The 27,317-nt window shown below is 37.0% G+C and overlaps 1 protein-coding gene across 8 annotated transcripts in view; it reads right to left on the reverse strand.

Moving 5' to 3' along the window:
- Positions 1-27,317, reverse strand: part of LOC150107813 (TRAF-type zinc finger domain-containing protein 1-like) — a 337,022-nt gene that overhangs the window by 256,745 nt on the left and 52,960 nt on the right. For all 8 annotated transcript variants that reach the window (XM_090392060.1, XM_090392062.1, XM_090392061.1 and 5 more), the window contains exon 3: positions 18,873-18,920. In XM_090392060.1, coding sequence (XP_090248186.1) covers positions 18,873-18,910 — 38 coding nt within the window. In that variant the 5' untranslated portion in view covers positions 18,911-18,920. The remainder of the gene's footprint in view (positions 1-18,872; positions 18,921-27,317) is intronic.

Raw genomic sequence — 27,317 nt, forward strand, 5'->3', positions numbered from 1 at the left:
AAAAAAAAAAAAAAAAATTATACATCAGCGCTAAAGTCCTATTATTTGTGTTGTCTACTATATACATATATTAACATTATATTAACATCATTCCAGCCAGTTGGAGTGGAATGGTTTCTAATAATAGCAGATTGGCTAGAGTCCTGACTTGTGTTGAATCTTTCAAATTAGGTTGGCTGAATGTGTGCCATCCAGATCCTTGGAATTTTCATACCATCTTTGTTGTTGATATTTGGGTGGTTTATCAGGATTTCGCAGGATTCTTTAAATTTTCTTTCGTACCATGTTTTTGTACGGTGTAAGGAGCAGGTGCTTTTCCAGTTGATTTGGTGTAAGGTGTTGAGTGCGTGGTCTGAGAGGCCTGCTTCACCATAATGGTTATATTTAATGTGTCTAATGTGTTCTTTTTTGCGTATAGGGATTGTCCGTCCTGTTTCACCAATGTACGGTAAGTTACAGGTGCAGCGGATGCAATAGACTCCAGGATGTGCTAATGGGAGGAGAGGGTCCTTAGAGGAGCTGAATATAGTTTTAAGTTTAGTGGGTGGTTTAAAGGTGGCATTAAGGTTATAATGTTGTAGGATTCTGTTGATTTTTTCTGATAACCCTTTAATGTATGGGATGGCTATGGTTTTACTGTAGTCTAGATTCGTTTTTGTTGTGGTTTTATAGAGTATTTTATTGACAGTATTTTTGTTATAGCCATTGTTTATGAATGTGTCACTAATGATTTTTAGTTCTTGTTTCAGGGCCTGCTGGTTAGAGCAAATAGTTGTGGCTCTGTTTTTAAGGGTGTTTATGACTCCATATTTTTGTGCTGGGTGGTGATATGAATTCGCATGTATGTATTGGCCCGTGTGTGTAGGTTTTCGGTAGACCGTGAAGGATAGATTGCCTGAAGGAAGACGTGTAACTAGTGTGTCTAGGAACGGGAGCGAATTTTGGTTTTCGATTTCGATGGTAAATTGTATGCGTTCGTGTTGTTTGTTTAGGTGGCTGAGGAATGTGTTTAGCGTTTGTCGACCGTGCGGCCAGATCGCGAACACGTCGTCAACGTATCTGAGCCAGATTGTCGGTCGAAGCGTGGCGGAATCAAGAGCCCTTTGCTCAAAGGTTTCCATGTAGAAGTTCGCGATTGGGGGGGATAATGGTGAGCCCATGGCCGTACCTTCCTTTTGTAGGTAGAATTTGTTTTGCCACACGAAGTAACCGGACTTTAGTACGTGGGCAAAGAGGGCCGTAATGTCGGGCGGAAATTTGTTTTGTAGTAGGAGAATTGTGTCATTGATGGGGACATTAGTGAAAAGGGCAGAAACGTCAAAACTGACTAATAAGTCGTCTTTGTCGAGTGTTATGTTTTTGATTATGTTTATAAAGTGTTGTGTGTTTTTTACGTAGGAGGGGGAATGACCTACCAACTCCTTGAGTGTTGCCGCTAATTTCTTGGCTAGGTGGTAATTGGGACTGTCTATTCCTTCCACTATTGGTCGAAGGGGCACATTTTGTTTGTGTATTTTCGGAACCCCATATATTCTGGGGGGGCGGGCGTAGTGGGGTTTGAGTTTTTTAACTGTGTCTGGTGGCCAAGAAGTGACGGACTTTAATAGTTTTTCTGTTTTGTCCTTTATCCTCTTTGTTGGGTTATAATTCACCATTTTATATGTGTTGTTATCGGCTACTAGTTGGTTCATTTGCAGTATGTATGTTGACCTGTCAAGGACCACAGTGGCACTGCCTTTATCAGCTTTCGTTATTATTATGTTTTGTTTGGCTTTTAACGATTTGACTGCTGCTAATTCTGTTTTAGTCAGGTTATTCTGTATGGTTTTCTTGGTATTTAGGACATTACTGGTTTCTAGTCGTATTTTGTCTGCTATGTTGTTAGGTAGGGATCTGATGCCTCTTTCAATGTGGTAGATAAAATCTAATTTGTTTACCTTTTTAGGCGCTATTGCGTAGTTCAGTCCTTTATTCAGCAGCGTGAGTTCGCCGTTGTTCAGGGTGTGGCTTGATAAGTTGATCACATGGTTCTTGCTTGTCGGTGGTTGGTCGCTCCTTGTCTCCCTTGTTTGTTGTTCATTGTTGTTTCTCGGGGAGGAAGTCCTCTGATTGGCCGCCATATTTTGCCGTTGTTTCAACCAGTGGAATTTTTTCTCGAGTTTTTCTTTGTTCTTTTCCAGGGTATGCTTGGCCGAATTGTCAGTAATTCTTTCAAGTGTTTGTAGAATGTCTTGGTTGACATAGTTGGATAATTCTAATTGTAATTCAGAAACTAGATTTTGTGTTGTAGCTAGGTTTCGGCGGGCTGTTTGGATCTGTTCCCTAAGCATTGCTTTTTCTGTGCGGTCATAGATACGAAGTGCCTTAGCAGACGTAAATTTCTTTTTTAGCCTGATGCAGATCGGAATGAGGTTATTGTCTCTGCATCTCTTTAAAAAGGCCAGCCGATTGATCAGAAGAGAAATACGAATCTTTAGCTTACCATAGCGATTGCAGCGCTTGTGGGTATCATTTCCATGGATGATCTGAATCCTTTCTTTTAGGGTTGCACGGTGATCCGAATGCATTTTTGGAAATTATGGAGACAACTACCGTGTTTGAATAAAAACTTTAGTTTACTATTACTAAAATTTTACAATTCGACGTTTCGACCTTTATGTTAAGGTCATCTTCTGGAGCGTACAAATATACACAGGAAACAAGCTATACCACAACCATACTGGTTCGTTAAAGACACTGACTAACCGCTACCACAATTGTTGGCCTGACCTCTGGTGGGAAAAAACCTAGCCGAACAAAATCTAGTTTCTGAATTACAATTAGAATTATCCAACTATGTCAACCAAGACATTCTACAAACACTTGAAAGAATTACTGACAATTCGGCCAAGCATACCCTGGAAAAGAACAAAGAAAAACTCGAGAAAAAATTCCACTGGTTGAAACAACGGCAAAATATGGCGGCCAATCAGAGGACTTCCTCCCCGAGAAACAACAATGAACAACAAACAAGGGAGACAAGGAGCGACCAACCACCGACAAGCAAGAACCATGTGATCAACTTATCAAGCCACACCCTGAACAACGGCGAACTCACGCTGCTGAATAAAGGACTGAACTACGCAATAGCGCCTAAAAAGGTAAACAAATTAGATTTTATCTACCACATTGAAAGAGGCATCAGATCCCTACCTAACAACATAGCAGACAAAATACGACTAGAAACCAGTAATGTCCTAAATACCAAGAAAACCATACAGAATAACCTGACTAAAACAGAATTAGCAGCAATCAAATCGTTAAAAGCCAAACAAAACATAATAATAACGAAAGCTGATAAAGGCAGTGCCACTGTGGTCCTTGACAGGTCAACATACATACTGCAAATGAACCAACTAGTAGCCGATAACAACACATATAAAATGGTGAATTATAACCCAACAAAGAGGATAAAGGACAAAACAGAAAAACTATTAAAGTCCGTCACTTCTTGGCCACCAGACACAGTTAAAAAACTCAAACCCCACTACGCCCGCCCCCCCAGAATATATGGGGTTCCGAAAATACACAAACAAAATGTGCCCCTTCGACCAATAGTGGAAGGAATAGACAGTCCCAATTACCACCTAGCCAAGAAATTAGCGGCAACACTCAAGGAGTTGGTAGGTCATTCCCCCTCCTACGTAAAAAACACACAACACTTTATAAACATAATCAAAAACATAACACTCGACAAAGACGACTTATTAGTCAGTTTTGACGTTTCTGCCCTTTTCACTAATGTCCCCATCAATGACACAATTCTCCTACTACAAAACAAATTTCCGCCCGACATTACGGCCCTCTTTGCCCACGTACTAAAGTCCGGTTACTTCGTGTGGCAAAACAAATTCTACCTACAAAAGGAAGGTACGGCCATGGGCTCACCATTATCCCCCCCAATCGCGAACTTCTACATGGAAACCTTTGAGCAAAGGGCTCTTGATTCCGCCACGCTTCGACCGACAATCTGGCTCAGATACGTTGACGACGTGTTCGCGATCTGGCCGCACGGTCGACAAACGCTAAACACATTCCTCAGCCACCTAAACAAACAACACGAACGCATACAATTTACCATCGAAATCGAAAACCAAAATTCGCTCCCGTTCCTAGACACACTAGTTACACGTCTTCCTTCAGGCAATCTATCCTTCACGGTCTACCGAAAACCTACACACACGGGCCAATACATACATGCGAATTCATATCACCACCCAGCACAAAAATATGGAGTCATAAACACCCTTAAAAACAGAGCCACAACTATTTGCTCTAACCAGCAGGCCCTGAAACAAGAACTAAAAATCATTAGTGACACATTCATAAACAATGGCTATAACAAAAATACTGTCAATAAAATACTCTATAAAACCACAACAAAAACGAATCTAGACTACAGTAAAACCATAGCCATCCCATACATTAAAGGGTTATCAGAAAAAATCAACAGAATCCTACAACATTATAACCTTAATGCCACCTTTAAACCACCCACTAAACTTAAAACTATATTCAGCTCCTCTAAGGACCCTCTCCTCCCATTAGCACATCCTGGAGTCTATTGCATCCGCTGCACCTGTAACTTACCGTACATTGGTGAAACAGGACGGACAATCCCTATACGCAAAAAAGAACACATTAGACACATTAAATATAACCATTATGGTGAAGCAGGCCTCTCAGACCACGCACTCAACACCTTACACCAAATCAACTGGAAAAGCACCTGCTCCTTACACCGTACAAAAACATGGTACGAAAGAAAATTTAAAGAATCCTGCGAAATCCTGATAAACCACCCAAATATCAACAACAAAGATGGTATGAAAATTCCAAGGATCTGGATGGCACACATTCAGCCAACCTAATTTGAAAGATTCAACACAAGTCAGGACTCTAGCCAATCTGCTATTATTAGAAACCATTCCACTCCAACTGGCTGGAATGATGTTAATATAATGTTAATATATGTATATAGTAGACAACACAAATAATAGGACTTTAGCGCTGAAGTATAATTTTTTTTTTTTTTTTTTTTTTTTTTTTTTTCCCACCAGAGGTCAGGCCAACAATTGTGGTAGCGGTTAGTCAGTGTCTTTAACGAACCAGTATGGTTGTGGTATAGCTTGTTTCCTGTGTATATTTGTACGCTCCAGAAGATGACCTTAACATAAAGGTCGAAACGTCGAATTGTAAAATTTTAGTAATAGTAAACTAAAGTTTTTATTCAAACACGGTAGTTGTCTCCATAATTTCCAAAAATGCATTCGGATCACCGTGCAAGCCTAAAAGAAAGGATAAAAATAATTCTGTTACTTGTCAAGACTCCAATATTATCATTATCAGATCTTATATTTTTATCGTCTAACGCACAGTGTACCGTATCAATCCACCTATATCATGGTCTTCCTCTGGGTCGTTTTCCTGCCAACCTGGCAGAGAACACTTGTTTTGCTAATCTTTGCTCGCCCATTCTGTTTAAGTGACCATACCATCTGAGATTAGCTCTGCTAATGCATTCCTGGATGCCAATGACAAGTTCTTTCCTAATATCTTCATTTTTAATATGATACTGCCATTGATGCCATCTGTTCACATCTCTAATCTTTCTCAGGAGTCTCATACCTGCAGTCTCTAGTCTTTGGTGAAGTGTTTTACTTCTGACCCAGATCAGAGTACCAGAAGTTAAAATTGGTTTAAACACTGTCTTATATACAGCTAATTTAGTGTTCGACTAATTTCACTCTTATTCCATATGAATTTATTCAATTGACTTCCTACCATACCAGCTTTGTTGATTCTGTTGTCTATTCCATATTTAATTTACCTCTTCAGTAAAAATCGTGCCTAAATAGCTGAAATGTTTTACTTGTTCCACAGGTTCCCCCGTTTACAACACAATTGATATTTTCAACAATTCTACGTATTTTCATTGTCTTTGTCTTTTTATTGCTGACTTTCATACCATATCTATTACAACAGTTATTCAATTTAGTCAGGGACTCTTGCAAACTTGTAGCAGATTTATTTAGAAGTATAACATCATCCACATAAAGCAAAAAGCTGACATTAACATCTCCAATTTTGATATCATGTTTAATACCACTTTCCTTCATAATGCAATCCATATAGATAATGAATAACAGAGTGGATAATGTACATCCTTGTCTCACACCAGATTTAACATTAACCCATCTTCCTGTACTTCCTTCAATTCTAACTGCCGACTTCCAACTCAAATACAGACTAAGTACTGCTTGATATAATGCCCCATTGACACCATATAACTGTACCATATTGAATAGCTTTTCTCTTGGCACCTTGTCATATGCCTTTACCAGATTGACAAAACTTAAATACAGATCTTTGTTATATTCCCATGCTTTCTCAACTATTCGTTGTAAAGTGAAGATCTGATCTTGACATCCTCTATTTGGCCTGAATCCAGCTTGTTCTTCACCAAGCTTTTCTTCCACGATTCTTCTCAACCGTTTCTCAAGTATGCTTGCATAGATCTTGCGAGGAACACTCAGTAGGGAAATACCTCTGTAATTCTCACATTCAGTTATATTTCCCTTTTTATATGTGGGTACTATTAGAGCACTACTCCAATCATCGGGAATTCGTCCCTCTGTCCAGGCTTTCTGACCTATGCAATGCAGTCACTGTAAGACTTTTATACCACCATACTTCAGCATTTCTGGTCAAATATCATCTACTCCTGCTGCCTTTCCACATTTCAAGCGTTTGATGGCTTTTTCTACTTCAAGTATGGATACGTATTCCTGACTGTATGCCTGTTGAGTGTTTTTTACCTCTGTGCTATCACTGCTTGTTTCATTTAGCAATTTATTGAAGTAATTGCTCCATACTTCGGGGAAACCTTTTTCTCCTGTTTTCATGTAACCTTTATCATCTCTAACTCCTTTTACAGCACTCTTTCCTCCATTTCTAAGCTTCTTCAAGAACCTCCAGAATATCTTACCACCTTCTTGATATTTATTTTCTATGTTCTTGCCAAAGTCCTCCCATGACTTTTGTTTAGCTAGTTTTACACACTGTTTAGCTTTCTAACATTTGTCTCTGTATTCTCTAAGAGCACAAGCTGACTTATTTGCCAGGAACTTTTGATATGCTTTCTTCTTTTCCTTCACTGCCTCTTTAACTTCCTGTGTCCACCATGGAGTTCTGATTTTTCTATCCTTGCAGACAACCACACCACATGCCTCTCTGGTTGAATCAATTAGGGTTTTCTTCAAGGCTTGCCACTGAATCTCCAAGGTTTAGTTCCTGTTCTCAAACTCTTTCATTTTTTCTTCAAGAATCTTTGTGTATTTTAGTCTACAGTTCACATCTGAGAGCTGCTCAACTTTAATTCCCCTTAAAACTTTCTTACATGTTATTCTTTTCAGTACGAAATTCAATTTTATCCTGCTCAAGACTAAATTTCAAATCCTCTGTACACTCTGGTGTCTTGCACCAGGGAAAAAACATCACTATCAACAATAACATAGTCAATGAGACTTTTCTTATTCCTTGTCTCTTCTCTCCATGTGAATTTGTGCACATTTTTATGTTGGAACATGGTGTTAGTAATAACCAGTCCATGTCCTGAGCAGAAATCCAACAGGTATTTGCCATTATTATTGGCTTTGCTCTTTTCTCCAAATTTTCACAAAATATTTTTGTATGTCTGACAATCATTTCCTACTCTGCTATTTAGATCCCCAACAAGGACCAACTTTTCCTTTTTCATTATGTCAGCTGCTTTTTCTAAAGCCTCAAAAAATTTCTCCGCTTCTACCTTAGTAGAACCTTCTATGGGACCATAGGCACAAATAAGTCTCATTGTCCAATTCCCCATGCTTGCCATTCAAGAAGATTAGCCTCGTATTTTGTGTTGAATACTATGGCTGCTCCTTGTCCTTGATTGTCATTTCCTGAATATAACATTTTGTATTTATTGTTCAGAAAGATCTCACCAGTTTTTGTCTTGTTTGTTTCAGTCACCCCTATTATATTGATCTGGTACTTATCTAATTCCTCAGCTAGCTCCATTTCTTTGCCATTCAGGTTTCTTATGTTGATAGTACCGATCTTTAACTGGTGAAGCTGAGTTGGGGTGTGCTTTCAGATTTGTTCCAGTAGCTGACTTTTCGCTGTTCGCCCTGGTTCCCTGGCAAAAACAACGGGGGCCTTGTTTAACCGGGCAAAGCCCTAGCTGGCATGAAATTTTGTCACGTTGTACCATCATTTTCTATACTGGTTTAAGCCAATAAAATATCCATAAGTTTGTTAATACTTTTTAAAGAGTAGCCATTGCTTTTAAAGGTCCATTTAAGATGTTATAGTTCTTTTTTTAGTTCTTCTTCATCTGACAGTACAGATCTTGTATACGATTCACTAAAGTTGATATAATACCCAACTTTTGTGCTGAATGGTGATGTGAGGACGCATGCAGATATCTTTCCATGTGTATCGGCTTTCTAAATATAGAGACTTTTATGGACTCAGGCGTCTTGGTGAGTTTAACATCTAGGAAACAGAGAGAACTATTTTCTTCAATCTCCATGGTCAATTTGATATCTGGATGGAGGTTGTTTAAGTGGTGTTGAGAAAACTGTGAAGATTCTCAATACCATGTTCCCATATGAGGAATTTATCGTCCACATATCTAAGCCAAATTCTTGGTTTTAAACAATTCTTGTTTAAAGAATTGTTTAAAATCGTTGATCCCAACGAAACATTTTGCGTATCCAATAAATCTCAATGTGTTATAATTCTCAGATTTTTAGTCAGTTTATATAAAAAATGAACATATCCCAACTCCGAGTTAATATTAGTAGTCATATGTGTGTGTATATATATATATATATATATATATATATATATATATATATATATATATATATATATATATATATATATAGCTGTGTGTATGTATTCCAGATGATGATCTTCATATGAAGGTTGAAATGTAGGGAAATTATATTATTCTAACACAGCAGTACTTTCCATAATTTGAAAAATTAAAAATGGCAAAAAATTATATTTTTGGTTTAATCCTTTATCCAAGTGTAAACAAACAAAGTTTCGCATGAAGTTTTCCAGTCGTGAAGTTACTTCATGCACAAACCTTGTTTGCTTGCACTTGGATAAAGACATTATTATTATTATTATTATTACCCCCCCCCATGGAGTCGACAGACTCATCGTGAGAGGTTCATTCAACTGACAACATATTTATCATATAGAATCTTAAAGTGCTCAACACTCCTTGCATTAACAACACATTCTGGCAATGCATTCCATTCATTGAAAGTTCTCCATATAAAAAATCTACTCCTCACACCTTTCTTCACCACACTTTTACATAACTTCCAGGAATGACCTCTGCAATCCACATCTCTTCAACCTCTCTCCATAGCCAGCATTCCAAAGTCTGGATATTGTCTTAGTCACTCATCTCTGGACCTTCTCCAATGTTTCCACATCACATTGAAAACCAGGTGACCAGATCTGAGAATAATAGTCCAAATGTGGTCTGACCAGTGCCTTATACAGTGCCACAACCACTTCCTTATCCTTACATGTTAAAACACTTCTTATCATAGCAGCACTACGATGTGCAGCCTTTGCAACATTAGCAATATGCCCTCTAAACTTTAGTGTACTGTCAACCATCACTCCCAAATCTCTAATCTCATCCACTTCCTGCAGTACAGCACCATCGATATAGTACACAGCCTTATATTTCTGCACTCCAAAATGCAACATCTTGCACTTATTGATATTAAAACTACAACCCCACTCTTTTGTCCATGTAAAAAGTCTATTCAAATCTTCCTGAATCAGAACTTATAATTCGTCCCAACTTTGCATCATCAGCAAATAACTGAAGATCCCCAGTCAGTTCACATTGTTAGATCTTGAATGATGGCTCTATCAAGAATAGAACTGCTCCACTCAAGATTTAACAAGAGAACAATATCAAGCAAAGCACACTTGTACTCTTAGCAAACAGACATAATATGTAAAGATGCAGATATTAACTTTGTTTATAAAGGAATTAAAATATAAAAGAAGAGGTTGAATCTTAAATTAAAATGAAATCGAAGGAGGAAATAAATATTAAATTGTACTACGGTTATTGTCTAAAATAGATGGAATCTTAATTTGTCAAAAACATCAATGTTAAAATATGTCATGTATAAAGTCGTGTATCATTGTGCGAACAAAAGTTCAAAGGTTGCAGTTTGACCACCAAAGATGACGTAACAAGCGATGAGTAGGCGTTCGTGGAAGGCGCAAAAAATTTGCGTTCCCCGAAAAAAGCAATGCATGTACAGCAAGGAGGTGACGTCACTCGGTGACAGCAAATGGAGAGCGTCGTAGACAAGTTTGGAGTGCGGAAAGCGAGCGCTATAATGGGGTTTAAAACGGATTCACATTGTTGAGAGAGGATTTCTTTTTGCTTGCGTTTACATTTTTCTCCTGGTTCCTGTGGTGCTTCCCGGTCATGTGTGCCCTCCCTGTGGGTCTCCTGCTCAAAGTTCCTGAGCGGATCAGCATGCCTGATATCTGACAAGACGTGTGAAGACAGTAAAGCGGCAGCATGTTTCCTGTTGCTGAGCGACGCAAATCGAAGAAAATATAGCAAGAGATGACGGCAGTGTTCGAGTTGTAGACCATCGATGTGGATCTAACTGATGAGAAAGCAGCAAAGGATTCCTTTGAAGGTATCTTCTCTTTTTTGTGTTATCTATTGGTGATGAAGGTGTAAAATGGACAGAGTTTAGAAAAGAAGAGAGAGAGAATTTTGAGACAGTTTCCTGTGTTATGTTAATCGAATTGGACTGGTAGTCTACATTCATAAGTTGTCTAGACCAAGTTTAATGTGTATGGGTCGTTAGTAGCAGTAATCTAGTTTAATACCGACATCCATGTTTGTGATATAGATGAACATAAGATTCTCATGTGTGTGTTTGAATAGCCTGTCTGTTTAATTATTATTACCCTGCTTTACTTGTATTTTAGTATTAACCTTGATTTGCTTGATTATATGTGTTGTTTAAATCGTAATGTTCTTAGATAAATAATAAATACCTTTTCCCATGTATATCTGAGTTTGTCTGAGTAAGAGATTGAATTTTACCACTCACGAAAATATCAAGCCTATGTTTAGAGGAAAAAGGGGGAATTTAAGATTGTCAAGACCATGACTGTATACTGAGAACTCAATCTACCTAACTACTTAATCTATATAAGGTATTACTTGAATTCTGGGAAAGTTTCTTTGGATAAGAATTTCTAGAGTTCTGACTGGCGCAGCATTAACAAATAAATTTAGTCAGAGCTCAAAGAGAGAAACGGCCCCAGAAAGTCAGTTTAGAAGTCAGATCTCAGTAGGCACAAGGAGAACAATAGAGGTAAAATATATAAGAAAACAACAACGTAACAACATGATATATCGTTTACAAACAAGTTAAGCAGCAGGGGCCAAGAACAGAACCCTGGGACATGCCATTGGTTACCCTCCTTTTTTTTGAGATAGTGCTCCATCATACACAACCTACTGGTATCATTCAGAGAGCCAATCTCTGATCCATCTAACCAATATACTGTCTATTCCATCCTCTACAGGTTGTACACCAACTTATCATGTGGTAATCTATCAAATGCTTTTGCAAAGTCTAAGAATGTTACTGTATATGATTCTCCCTTATCTAACACACTCATCACTTTATCATAAAATGCAAGTAAATTACTGAAACAGGACTTACCCTTTACAAATCCATGCTGACCTTCATAAAGAATGCCATGTCCATCAACCCAATTCTGTATTCTATTCCTTACCAATCTCTCCAACACCTTGACCAAAACTGCAGTTATACACACTGGCCTATAATTGGAGACTTCTGTCTTAGAACCATGCTTGTGGAGTGGTACTATTTTGCCTTCTTTCCACTCCTTAAGAACCCTACCCACTGCAAGACTTTCATTAAATAAACAGGTCAAGGACATAACCCCTTGACCAAGAATAATTAAATGAAGAATATAATTTCTTGACATCTTTAATTTAGAGTATAACCAAGTGAAAACTCTTACATCTATCTCTAATGTAGAGTATTTTAGTAATAAGGTGTGACACCTTTTGGCTACTTGTATATGGAAATATGACTTCTGCATTACTTCAACCTTGGTATCACTTCTCAGTCTGGCTCCCACTAATGAGACCTCAATAAAGGCTCGCACTGATGACATCTCAATTTTCAGCAAGATAAGTACTTTGGTTTTCTTTTGTTTGTTTTTCACTTTGCTAGTGGTAGTTTTGTCCCCACTAGCACTGTTTTTTTTTTTTTTAAAGTAAATATTAAGATTGTTGGTAGTGCAATTAATATCTCCATTACGGGATTACTTTTGGTGGTATCATGCCAGCCATTTTATAATAGCTCAAATATAGCATTTGCTGGTAGTGTAGAATTATTTCTACATCACAGGATTATTTAGTTCTCAATCTTATGACTGAAAGGGTTTTTTTTTTCTCTTTTACAATCAAAACGCAGAGGTTTTAGTCTTTTTCCCAACCTGAGATAATGGTACCAATTCCTCCAAGAGTGCAAACTCTAGTAACTGAAATTCCAGGATGTGAAGAAGTGAGACAGGTAACTAAGGTTTTAAAAGAGATAGTGAATAAATGCTAATAACATTTATTCTTTCACCCCATAGAGAGAAATATTTAATTGTAGTTCAAGATGTGGAAACAAGGGATAAACTATTACAGGGTTTTACTTTTGAAGGCAGCACAGTTATTCCTGTAATGGTTGGGTGCTAGGTAAAAACAGCAAAAATTGAAAGATTTCCAATGGAATATATACAGAGAATAGTAATGGAATTCTTATACAGACATTCTCGAAATGGGGTAAGATTAGTAACATACCAAAGGGTTTTTCAGGTGATGTCGCCTTCACAATGGATATGAAGATGCCCGTACCAAATTTTGTCAACATCGGTACACCAAGTTATGGTAAACTATCTCAGAGTACCAAGGCAGTGCCTGTGTTATGGTTTATATGATCACTTGAGTGGTAACTGCCCCAAAATCTAAATGTTTCAACTGCATGGAGATCAGACATATTGCTAATCAGTGCCTCAATGTCAAGAATGAGAAATTTCTGAACGTTGCGTTAGCACCTGTCCTTTTAGAACTTTTGCTGAAAGAGTTGGAGCACCGGTAGAGTCAATTAGAACACCGTATATATCAGAGAGGCATAATGAAGAGTTCCTGGATCTTCCAATTTGGTCTAGTAAAGATGGTGCTTTTAAACAAACTACACTTGGTAAAATCACAAAACATGCACAACCAAATCAGCTAAAAATTAGTCCCAAAATTTTAGATCTGCAGGAGCCACTTTCTAAGTCAAATATTGATGGAACATCAGTTGAAATTACCAATAATGAACCTCGTATTACAACTGAACAAATACAAGAAGAAATGCAAAAACATGAAACTATTCTACAAGAAGAAACAGAAAAGCAAGTAAGACAACTGAAAGAACATAATATGCTGACAAGATCATCAAAAAGGTAAGATGAATTAATAAAAAAAAATTGAGGATAAACAAAAAAAAAAAAATTAAAAAAGGAACTACATCTAAAAGAAAAAGAAGTAATAAATATGTAAAGATGGAGAAGGTTGTGGATCATCAAATGAAAACTGTTCAGGCTCAGAAGAGTTCATGGACTATGAAGAACCATCTCATGTTAATAAAAGGAAAGCAAGAGATACAATTAAAGAAAATATAATAAAGTTTACTGATTCAAAGTTTTCTCAGTATGATTATCATCTACATGAAAAGAAAATAACTAGCTTCCAAATCAAGAACGATAGGTAATCGAAATAATGGAAAGCAAACTGTAAAAAACTGGAAAAGAGTTTACAAGAAACAGGCTACACAATTGCTCCTTCGTAGATTGAAGACCTCATCAGGTCCATCAAAAATTTAGAAGTTAAAGACTTACCAGTGACATTTCAATAATCACAGCATCTCCTTTCTGCATTGCCTCATTAAATATACGAGGATTCCACAGGCCAATTAAACAAGAAACTATATGGAAACTTATGCTATGTCATAATATCAGGCTTTTGTTTCTCCAAGAAACATACTTCTGCAGATATAAAGACATAAAAACTTTAACAGATAGATATTCACTTCTTTCTTATTGGAGCTTTGGAACATTTAACAGGGATGGAGTAGGAGTTCTTATTCTTGTTCCCCTCCTTGGTAATATCCAAAGGGATGCAGAAGGGAGAATCTTGACAAGAGACTGGAAATACTGTGGATGTGTAATAAGGTTTATAAATGTTTATGCTCCATCCAATGGAACAGTTAGACGAAAATTCATCCAGGAATTGGAGCCATATTTATATGGTACCCACTACATCATAGCAGCTGGAGACTGGAAATGTATTGAAACCCCCACATTAGACAAAATAGGAGGGATATACACAGTTAAAAACATGTCTCGACAATGCTCAACTAGTAGACATGTAGAGGATTCACAATCCTAATCTCCAGACTTACACGTACACAAATCAAGGTATTGGTACCTGTCTTGATTGAATTTATCTCTCTCTTCTTCTTGACATCAGCATGTCTGATCATATCCAGTTCTACTTAAGTTTGACTGCATGGAACAAGTATAGATAAGTTTGGTTGATCTTTTCAACCAAATTCCAGATCCTCTGTTCAAATTGGAATAGTGTTACCCCTGGAATTGGGATATGTGGTTAAAATTCAAACAAGCAGTAAAACAGAATATAATGGAATGGGAAAAGGAACAGGCTTTCCTCAAAAGAAAAAAGCTGAAAGACCTGTGTAAAGAGAGAAGCTGGTTCGTAACAAACCAACGCAATGGTATAGAATGTAGGAACATCATTAGAAACATTAACATAAAGATAGAAGTGGAAAGGCAGAAAGAAATTTTAAGATAAGAATACAGCAGCACTTGAAAGATAGCCTTTCAGCTGCATTCTTCAACAGACAATTCACTAAATTCCGCAAAGAAAGGACTATCACTCAAATCTGCATTGATGGTGAAGACATGTCCACCACACAAGACATCCTTGACTCCTTTCAAAAACACTACAAAAATCTGTTTGAAGACAATAGTACTGTTGGAAATTATAACTCTTGGAACATTAATGGCTTTCCTGTTCATATCCAAGATGGGCTTGACAGACCCATTACAGAATTTGAAGTTACCACAGCATATAAAGAATGCCAGACAAGAAAATCCCCAGGACCTGATGGTCTAGGGATAGAACTTTATCGCGAGGCCTGGGATTTTATTTTTCCCATTCTAAAAAGAGTCAAGCAAGGTTGCTCTCTTAGTCCACTGCTCTTTGCATTGGTTCTTGAACCTTTCTTACAGAAAGTTGACGATACAAATGCTGTGCTAAGAACAACAGTTCCTTCAACTCCAAAAGGAAATAAGGTACTAGCATACGATGATGATATAGTGGGTACTTTGAAGGATAATGATTCATATACATCTTTTTTGATGTTTTGGAAAAATTCAGCAAGATCAGTGGATTAACTACTAATGCAGAGATCAGGCAAGAAAAAATTAAGTTTTTGGAAAGTGGGATCTTGGAGGCGTTCCTTTTGGACTAACCCCTAAGAGAGAGAACCCCTTCATTATACTTGGAATTTCCTTCTCCACTTACCCAATATTACCAGTTCAAGAACTTATATACAAGAACTTTGAAACCTTAGAAGACTGGAAAATAGGGCCATTTTCCTTTTCTTCTAAAGCTATAGTACTCAAAACTATAATCTTTCCTGCTCAATTGTACATAATAAACATTACAAACATCGCTGAAGCAAAAAAAAAAACCAATTATATAGTAAGCCTGTGCAATTATTTGGGTCCAGCCAATACCAAGAAGTTAAAAAAGGAATTTCTTCAGCTATCAAAGAACCACGGACGATTTGGGCTTCAGTCTTAAAATTCTGCTATTTTAGCAATACAGCTTCAAAAAAGCATAAAATATTGCAGACCAATCGCTTGTGCAGACCTTCTCCTGTGCTTCCATCTTCTCTTGTTTGAAGTAAATGATTATAAAGGTCCAAAAGCTGAGATTATTCTTGAATGCTACAACACTCTGTGCTTAACTCTAAGACTGATACAACACACTGGCATTGACAATCTTTCCATTAAAAAAAAAAGTAAAATTTAGTATAAAGAAATCTTTAATCTCTTTTGGCACAAACTTCCACAGTTGGGTACTGACAACAATACTTTGGAAACAAAGTATGAAAATAACTTATTTGAAGTTCCAAGAATACCCTAACAGGAGGGATCTTGCTTGCAGAATTGCATATGGCCGCCTTCCAGTCAACACCATCAAATGGAGGTACTTGAACATCGGAGATCCAATCTGTGATATCTGTTTCTTATTGGAAACAAGCATTTTACAGCTGCTCTATTGCCCTGCGTATTTGGAACAGATTATGTAATGTGTTGGGCATTCCAGTACTTACAACAGAATAGGTTATTTTTCTGCAGTGGGAAGAGAATTTTGATTTTTATAATTAATGAATTAAAATACCATTTATGGAAGGTTAGAATGCATATATTATAGAATATTATATTGTGGAAGTTTTATTATGCAGTCACACAATTTTTGTATTTAGAAAGAGAGATCCAATCTGTGATATCTGTTTCCTATTGGAAACAGGCATTCTACAGATGCTCTCTTGCCATGCATATTTGAAACAGATTATGTAATGTGTTGGACCATTCCAGTACTTACAACAGAACAGGTTATTTTTCTGCAGTACCCACCATCTGCCAGCAATGGGAAGAGAATTTTGATTTTTATAATTAATGAATTAAAATGCTATTTATGAAGGTTAGAAAAAAAAAAAACATGGATTTGAAAACTAGCAATATGACATCCGAAGGCTTTATAATATTATATTGTGGAAATTTTATTGTGCAGTCACACAATTTTTGTATTTAGAAAAAAATATTCTAGGAGATATCAAATTTTTGACTAGATGGTGCAGACCACCCACATTATGCAATATTCACCAGGGGGGGGATAAAATTCTATTCTTGCTATGGAGGTTTTTTAAATAGTTCCATCCTCTTAATTCAATGTGATCTTATGGTATTGCAGGGATGACTGGAGAGTGAAATCCCAGGCAGAGAAAGCCAACTCAAGGTGGTTAACTCAGATAAGGCTACCCACCTGGGTATCAGTCATCTTTGTGCTTTAGTTTGAATTGATCTTTTGGTTGTTCATCTATATGAGACTGGTGAAAAAGGAAAACTGCTAGTCTTTAGCTATATGATGATATAAAAGAGCTGAGCCCTTTCTATCTATCTATCTAATCTCTCTCTGTCTCTTCTTTTTTCTAATACTAGCAGGCTCTCTTGCATCCCTATATTAACTACTCTAGGTTTATGATGAACACTCTTTTACTTTTTCACCTCAATAAAGTATAATAAATTTAGTTTAATCCTTTATCCAAGTGTGAGCAAACAAAGTTTGCACCTGAAAGTACCTTCAGGACTGGGGTAAGGTGGTACAACACCAGGGAAACTCCTTGCAAAGGTGGAGCAAGCTACCAACACTCCTGTCTCAGTATCTCCTATAATGCAAAACACATCTCCTTGCGGATATGTCTAATGTTATGCATTAAGGGAAGGGCCACTACCCAGACTAGTTTCGACCTTTATTCAGGTCTCTTCGGTGGGAGCCAGGCCAAGCTGAGATACCAGGCAGAAGCATTCGCAGGTCATCTCTACCTATAGGAGTTGCCAAATGGTGTGCCACCCTTTTTTTTTAATAAATTACTCTGGATGTAGAGAAAGATGTTGAAAGTTTATTTTTCACTTGGTTAGAGTATAATAAATTTTCTTAAAATAAACTTTCAACATCTTTCTCTAAATCCAGAGCAATTTATTAAAAAAGGGTGGCACACATTTGGCAACTCCTATAGGTAGAGATGACCTGCGAATGCTTCTGCCTGGTATCTCAGCTTGGGCCTGGCTCCCACTGAAGAGACCTCAATAAAGGTCGAAACTAGTCTGGGTAGCGGCCCTTCCCTTAATGCATAACATTAGACATATCCGCAAGGAGATGTGTTTTGCATTATAGGAGATACTGAGATAAGAGTGTTGGTATCTTGCTCCACCTTTGCAACGAGTTGCCCTGATGTTGTACCACTTTACCCCAGTCCTGAAGGTACTTTCAGGCGTAAACTTTGTTTGCTCACACTTGGATAAAGGATTAAACTAAATTTATTATACTCTAACCAAGTGAAAAAACTTTCAACACCTCAATAAAGGTTGAAACCAGTCTGGGTAGTTATCCAGACCGGTTTCCATAATGGATAGCATTACACATGTCTGTAAGGATATGTGCTTTGCATTATGGGATACTAAGGCAAGTGATGTGAAGTCATTAGCCTCTATATACGAGATGCTCAGTTGTGAAGTTACTTCACGTGCAAGTTTGCTTACACTTGGATAATGGATCAAACCAAGAATATAATTACGTAGCATCTTTAATTTATAGTATAACCAACTAGAAAAACTTTCAACATCTCCATACGTTGATCTGCAATGGGTAGACTTTTTTTTCCCCTTAACTAACAATAATGAGAGCATGAAGCAAAATGAATCAACAATGATAGAAATTTATCTTTTTGTCAGAAAGAAAGTCTTATCACAGTTCTTATTTATTTCAACCTCTCATACATGGTTAACAGAGCAGCTGAAAAGAAAATTTTGGCAACACACTTATAAATGCTTACCAATTAGAACAGAACTTCATTTCTTCTTCTTCAGCCATTTTAAAATATCTGAAAAAAATAAGAATTATGCCATATTATACAATTATGCCTGACACATTTTTAGTCATGCTGGAAAACATGAAATAAGAGTTACTCATTTATATGTCTATTTAAATCTTATGGAGAGATGGAAAATTAAATTAAAGCAACAAAATATAAATATATAAATATAATATATATCCATATCAGGTTTAGATTAGTTTAATATTTTCATGAAATTAATAGCGTACATTAAGAGTTGAAGCTAGATAACTGGTAGGAGACTCCACACATATGAATGTAGAACAAACAAAATTGCACATGTTAAACTTGCCAACCATTGTTTTGAGCATCGGTGCCATGACGCACAATACAGAGCATAATAAAATAAAAACTGAATCTATGACAAATACAAAATTTTCAAGAGATGTTACAGGAGACATCTTTTTCAAAATCCTATATAATTTAGATTCTCCCACTTATAAATTACCTTTAATTTGATAATTTCAATCTTCAAGATCAGTTCATCTACTTCTAACTCATTTCTCTTCAAAACTGATTTAATGCCAATTTATCCTTCTCACAAGTACATTAAGTATTCTACTTTTGAACTTTCTTCCTTTTTATCAGTTTCTGAAGGCTCCAATGGCATTATATCTGCCTTAAATTGAATAGGATCTACATCACTTGAAGCTTCATTCTTGTCACATTATCTGTATCAGGTCTACAAAGACAGTCAACAACCATATTTTGTGTGCTATATAAACAGGACACTTTCAAATCATACTCTTGTACTTTCAAATCCATTTAACAATTCTTTAATTTTATCATTCATATTATTCAAGAATATCAGAGGCTTATGGTCTGACTATAGTTCTATTGTATTTGCTGACCAGATAACAAATACTTTAGCTTTCTAAGAGGATAAATTAAGGCTAATGAGTTTTTCTCATCATCATCAATTTCCTGATATGTATCCCCAAGGGGTTCATGACAGCATTACTATGACAGCACTACATGATTAAGTTCACATTATTATCATTCTCCTATCAACAATTTTCCTCCAAATCAATCTATTACTTGTGAGCATGCCAACATTGTCATATCTAACATTCCATGCTTCTAAGACATTTCTGACTGAATCAATCTAGACCTTGGTCTTCCTCTGGATCTCTTTCCTGCCATCAAGCACTTGTTTTGCTAACCTTTCTTCACCCATTCTAATTAAGTGGCCATACTGCAGTAAATTAGCTCTGCTGACACATTCTTGAATGCTAAGAATGCCAAGTTCTTTTCTAATATCTTCATTTTTAATATGATTCTACCATTGATGCCATCGGTTCACTTCCTTAATTTTTCTTAGAACCCTCATATCTGTGGTCTCTAGTCTTTGATCAAGTGCTTTATTTCTAACCCAATTCTCAGATCCATAACTTAAAATTGGTTTGAATACTGTCTATTTCCATATTTTAACCTGCTATCTTCACAGAAAACTGTGCCAATATAGCTGAAATATTTTACTTGTTCTATAGGCTGCATTGTGAATGGAGCTAAAGTTTTCTATGCTTCTGCCTATTTTCATAGTTTTGGTCTTTTTATTGCTGATTTTCACACCAAATTTGATACAGCTATTATTCAGTTCAGTTAGTGAATCCTGGAGACTTGTACTAGATGTGTTTAGGAGTACAACAACAACATCTGCATAAAGCAAAGAGCTAAGTCTGACATCTCCAATTCTAATATCAGGTTTGGTGTCCACTTTCTTTCATAACGTGATCCATATAGATGATGAATAAGAGTGAAGATAACATGCATCCTTGTCTCACCCCTGATTTTACATCAAACCATCTTCCTGTATTTCCTTCAATTCTAACTGCTGACTGACAACTTAAATATAGACTATGTATTGTTCTGTATAATTGTTCCATTCACCTAATATAATTGCAGTATTTTGAAAAGCTTTTCTCTAGGTACCTTGCTGTATGCCTTTTCCAGATCTACAAAACTTAAGTACAGATCCTTCATATTACTACGATTTCTCAACTATATGTCTAAAAGTGAAAATTTGATCTTGACAACCTCTATCTGGCCTGAACCCAGCTTGTTCTTCTCCAAATTTCTCTTTCACAATCTTTCTCAACATCTTTTCAAGTATGCTTGCATAAATCTTAATATCTAACTCTGGAATAGTTAGTAAAGAAATTACTCTGTGATTCTCACATTTTGGTTTTGTTCCTTTTTTTTTTTTTTTTTTTTATGGTGGGTACTATGAGAACTCTACTTCAATCATTGGGAATTCGACTTTCTAATCAGACCAATCAAGTCATTCTATCAAGTAGTTTGTTTTATACAACTGTCCGAAGCAAGAGTGCTGTCTGTATCTCTTGAAATGGATAAGATTGAGTATCGTGCAGTTATAAAATTCTTTGCAAAAGGAGGTTTAACGCCAAAAGAAATTCATTCGAAGTTTATAAAAGTTTATGAGCGCTCTTCTCCTTCGTTTTTGACAATTAAGAATTGGGTTGCAGAGTTTAAACGTGGCCGTACCAGCCTTGAAGATGATCCACTTGAAGGACGTCCAAAAATTGTAACACCACCAGAAATCATTGGTCAAGTGCATGGTATTGGATGACCGGCGAGTCAAAGTGCATGAAACTGCTGAGACTATAGGCATTTCAAAAGAACGTGTAGGATATATTTTGCATGAAGAATTGCAAATGAAAAAGCTTTGCACAAGATGGGTGCTGGGCTTTCTCACAGCAGATCAAAATTGCACTCGGATGAAAATCTCTGAACAGTGCTTGGAGCATTTTAACAAGATAAATCTGATTTCGTGCATCGATTTATTACTATGGATGAGACTTGGATTCACCATTACACACCAGAATCCAAACAGAAGTCAATACAGTGGACAGAAGCCAGTTCAGTGCCAAAGAAGACAAAGTCAACAATAACTGGGGAATATTATTACAATCTTTTAACCAGACTAGATGAAAAAATTCATGAAAAAAGACCTGGTTTGCAGAAAGAAAGAAAAATCATCTTTCATCAGGACAATCCACCTGCCCACAAAGGTGTCTTGGCAATGGGAAAATCAAGTAATCTGCACTATGAATTGTTGGAACATCCACTCTATTCCGCAGATTTGGCTTCCTCTGACTTCTATCTCTTCCCAAAACTAAAACTTTTCCTCGCTTGTCAGCATTTTTCTTCGAATCAAGAGATGATTGCAGCTGTAGAGGGATATTTTGCAGATCTTACTGAGAACCACTACAGGGATGGGATAATGATGCTGGAATAAATGTATTAATCTTAAATGAGATTATATTGAAAAATAAAAATAATTTTGAAATTATAACTTTGTTTTTTCATTGTTAGGCTGAGAACTTTTCAGACTACCCTTGTAGTCTCCATAGAGGTCTACACATTTGATCCAGCAAGTTTCCAATTTTTTCATCCCATCTAAAAAGTAGAATTTGTCAAATTGTACAAAATAGTCATTGACAACCTTGATGACATCCTCATTCGAAAAAAATCTTTTCCCACCAAGCCAAATTTTTAAGTTTGGGAACAAGAAGTCACATGGGGGCCAAGTCCAGAGAATACAGTGGATATGTGGAACCAATTCAAACCTCAATTTATGCAATTTTGCAATGGCTGATGTGTGGGACAGTGCATTGTCTTGATGAAAGAGCATTTTTTTGTGTGCCAATCTTAGCCGTTATTTCTTACCCTTTTCAAACAGTCTATCATGATAATTCCTTGGGAATCCCAAAAAGCAGTGGCCATCACCTTCCCAGCTGACGAAACGGTCTTCACTTTTTTTTGGTGCTCTTTCACCAGGCACTGTCCACTGTTTTGACTGCTGCTTTGGACTCAAGTGTGTATTGGTAGATCCAAGTTTCGTCTACAGCCATGAATCGATGCAAAAATTCCTGCAGATTGTGATTAAGCATCGCCATACACTTTTTTGCATGAGTTTTTGATCGGCAGTCAGCATCACCCATCGGGCACACACAGCTTTTTCATGTGCAATTTTTTGTGAAGGATATTATACAGCCGTTAGTTGAGATGTCTACAATCTCATGTACTTTCACTTGGTGGTCTTTCGTAACAATACCATGGATTTTGTCAATCATTTCCTTCGCAGTGACCTCAGTCAGGCATCTGGAGTGCGCTTCATCTTCAATGGACTTACGACCACATTTAAACTCATTTATCCAAAAATAAATAGTCCTTAATGCTAGTGCAGAGTCCCCATGAACTGCACCTAACTCAGCTTTTGATCTGCGCAACAGTCCATTTCTTCAAATAAAAGTGTTTGATCACTGCACAAAACTCGTTTTTCTCCATTTTTATGAAAAATGCAAACACAATAATTTTAAATGTTTGCCAAACGAGAATTACGCGTCGCACGTGGCTAAAATTTTGCCAGGGGTTGTGAAAAAGATGATACGTGCCGACACTGGCATGAACGAACGAATTGTGTCACCGTCTATTGGAAATATACCAAACTTTTCAAACAACTGTTGTATCTAAAAACCATTATTTTTTTGTTTGTAATAAAATACTGTTCTATAGCATTTTATATAATTCATTTTGTATTAATAGTTGTATTTTGCACTAGTCAATGTGCTGTGCAGGCTAGGGTTAGTATCAGTACTGGCTAGTATACTCAACGATGGTGCTTCATTCAACGCAGACAGTACCAAACCGCTACCTAGTAGGGGATAATGTAGTGGGGGTAATGCATGATTTACGTGCAGTTTGGGCTGGTAGCACTGCAGTCCCACCACTACAAATTCTTACGAGTCACCACTGATGACTAGTATTGTAAGAATAGAAAAATTAGGATCTCAAGGAGTTTTTTCACTATGTGGTGACTAGGAGGAAAAATGATAGTTACAATGGGTGGAGATGGGATTTGGGTGACCAAAGCAGATGATACAGTTGAACTATTTAATGATCACTTTATTCGTGTTCCATCCTGGTACTACAGGCTTTATTCCCAGAAGGATAATGTGGTAAATGTTAGAAGTGAATGAGGATGATGTATTCTGAATACCGAGTACACTAAATGTCAACAATGCAGTGGGACAAGATGGAATTTCACCATGTATATTAAGGGAATGTGCTACAGAACTGACTCTGCAGTTAACTTGGCTGTTTAATGCAAGTCTTGGAATTGGGAGATTTCTATAAAGTGGAAGGAGGGTAAGACAGTACCACTGCATAAGGATAGTAGAATGGAGGTATAAAATTATAGTTCTGTTTGTATTTCTTCTGTAATTGTTAAGATTTTGGAGAAATTGATAAGAACTCATATACAGAATTGGGCAGGTGAGGATAAATATTATTTATGCAGGCCAGCATGGATCTGTTAAAGGGTGTTCTTGTTTTAGTAATCTCGTTACCTTTTACAACAGAGTAACAACAACAGTGTCTGAAGGTAAGGCATATGCTGTAATTTTATTTATTTTATTTTTTTGGGGGGGGGGGGATTTTCCAAAGCATTTGGCAGGGTGTTGTAAAAATAGGGGAGGGGTATTTCTCGTTAGTCACTTGTTTCTTGTTTTTTATTATTATCCTGGGATGCTTTACTTATATATATATATCTAGGTGAAGCCGCGACAGTGTATTATATCATCACTTAATTTTATAAGTTCCCCTTTTTATACTCTAGATTCCTACCTTCTGTATTCTATACTCCTTCTATCCGAGAGCAATGGAAATATTTATTTAGATTTATGACTGTGCCATCCATGCCTCGATATGGTGCAAGAAATATAGTACTTCCAGTAGGTTATTAAATCTTTCACAACAAAATCTCTAAATACTAAATATTATTATTCGCACAGAACAAGAAATTTCTAGGTGGGCATTAACAATCGTAATTAGTCATCAACCATGCATTACATTATATGACTTAGATTCTCATCTTAAAGACTTAATTAATTGACTGACAATCACATTGGCATATTTCATACCCTTTGATTAAAACAGCTCTATGATGTGATAATAAGCAATTAATTAACACACATTAATCACAGGAAATCTTAATTAGCCCAATCTTTCTTAGGGAAATTAACTATGCTCAAATTAAACTCAATAATAATTTTTTCACAGATCTAAGAGCAATTCATGAACCTTAAACCACTATTTTTCTATATTAAGTAGTTCAGCAGTTCCTTGAGGGGAATTCTCTTAAATCACAAACATAAAATAATTAACATACAGACTTACGTGGGTCTCTGACTGTCTTGCACACGCCTTCCCTCCTTGTTTCTTTTTCTTTTCTTTTCCGGGGCATCAGGGGTTTCTTCTCCATTCCGTGTTTTCTTCATTTCCTTCATGGGAAAAGAAGAAAACACAGTGGAAGAAAAACAAGGGAGTCACAGGGCAACGTTAAGGAATCGTGTCGGCCAAACGGGACACAAGACTAGCGTCTTCTTGAGTCAGGAACTGACCGGTGAAGAACTGCATAGGCTGATGGGCATGCACGTACTCGAACAGAGCAGCAAAGGCTTCAGGACCAGTAGCAGGAATTCTTCTTAGACTGTTGCCTCCGATTTTATCCTTGGCTTCAGACTGGAAATTCCCTTGGTGGACAGAACTCTGTCTATTCCCCCCCCCGAACTAACCAATGGCACTTCTTCCTCACGGCCTCTCGTAGATAGCTCACTCAAGATGGAAACAGGGAGTCTTTCTCCACAAAATTCCAAGCCTTATATTCATATCCCTGCACTTTGGTTTAAGTTTATTGGACCCCAAATGTCCCGGTACGTCTTGCGTATAGTTACGAGAACCACATACAACAGGACGTGACTGGCGGGTCTCGAACTTTCGCCGACAAATTCTATTCTTCCCCTTTGATGTCCTTAAACCGGCTACGTGGCCTACAGGACTTTCCGACTGATGGAGGCTGTCCCTTTTCAATACTGACCTTGAAGGTCACCTGCTACAGGACTCGTAAATGCGTTTCAAAAGGAACTGCCGACTTACAGACACTACCCTTGGTTTCAAACATCCTACTTCTGCTCTTAAACAATCATTGCATGTACCCTCAAGGGGTGTACAGGATATGATAGTACTACATGAAAAAAATTACATCATTATTAATTTCCTATCTACAATTTTCCTCCAAATCAGTCTGTTACTTGTCAACACTCCAATATTATCAGATCTTATATTTCTATCGTCTAAAGCACTTTGTACCGTATCAATCCACCTATATCTTGGTCTTCCTTTCGGTCGTTTTCCTGCCAACCTGGCAGAGAACACTTGTTTTGCAAATCTTTCCCCGCCCATTCTGTTTAAGTGACCATACCACCTGAGATTAGCTCTGCTAATGCATTCCTGGATGCTGACAATGTCAAGTTCTTTCCTAATATCCTCGTTTTTAATATGATACTGCCATTGATGCCATCTGTTCACGCCTATAATCTTTCTCAGGACTCTCATATCTGAAGTCTCTAGTCTTTGGTCAAGTGTTTTACTTCTGACCCAGCTCTCAGATCCATAAGTTAAAACTGGTTTGAACACTGTCTTGTATACAGCTAATTTAGTGTTCTGACTAATTTCTCTCTTATTCCATATGAATTTATTCAATTGACTTCCCACCATACCAGCTTTGCTGATTCTGTTGTCTATTTCTATATTTAATTTACCATCTTCAGTAAAAATCGTGCCTAAATAGCTGAAATGTTTTACTTCTTCCACAGGTTCTCCATTAACAACACAGTTGACATTTTCAATGATTCTGCCTATTTTCATTGTCTTTGTCTTTTTATTGCTGACCTTCATACCATATCTATTACAAGAGCTATTCAATTTAGTCAGTGAATCTTGCAGACTTGTAGCGGATTTATTTAGAAGTATAACATCGTCTGCATAAAGCAAAGAGCTGACATTAACATCTCCAATTTTGATATCATGTTTAATACCACTTTCCTTCATAATGTGATCCATATAGATAATGAATAACAGAGGGGATAATGTACATCCATGTCTCACACCAGAATTAACATTAAACCATCTTCCGGTACTTCCTTCAATTCTAACTGCTGACTTACAACTCAAATAAAGACTAAGTATTGCTTGATATAATGTCCCACTGACACCATATAACTGCAGCGTATTGAATAGCTTCTCTCTTGGGACCTTGTCATATGCCTTTTCCAGATCGACAAAACTTAAATACAGATCTTTGTTATATTCCCATGCTTTCTCGACTATTTGTCGTAAAGTGAAGATCTGATCCTGATAGCCTCTATTTGGCCTGAATCCAGCTTGTTCTTCACCAAGCTTTTCTTCCACAATTTTTCTCAACCGTTTCTCAAGTATACTTGGATAGATCTTGCCAGGAACACTCAGTAGGGAAATACCTCTGTAATTCTCACATGCAGTTTTATTTCCCTTTTTATATAT

This window comes from Typopeltis vanoorti, chromosome 4 (genome assembly GCF_054136105.1).
Source record: "Typopeltis vanoorti isolate ZY-2024b chromosome 4, IOZ_Tvanoo_1.0, whole genome shotgun sequence".
Classification (NCBI taxonomy): domain Eukaryota; kingdom Metazoa; phylum Arthropoda; class Arachnida; order Uropygi; family Thelyphonidae; genus Typopeltis; species Typopeltis vanoorti.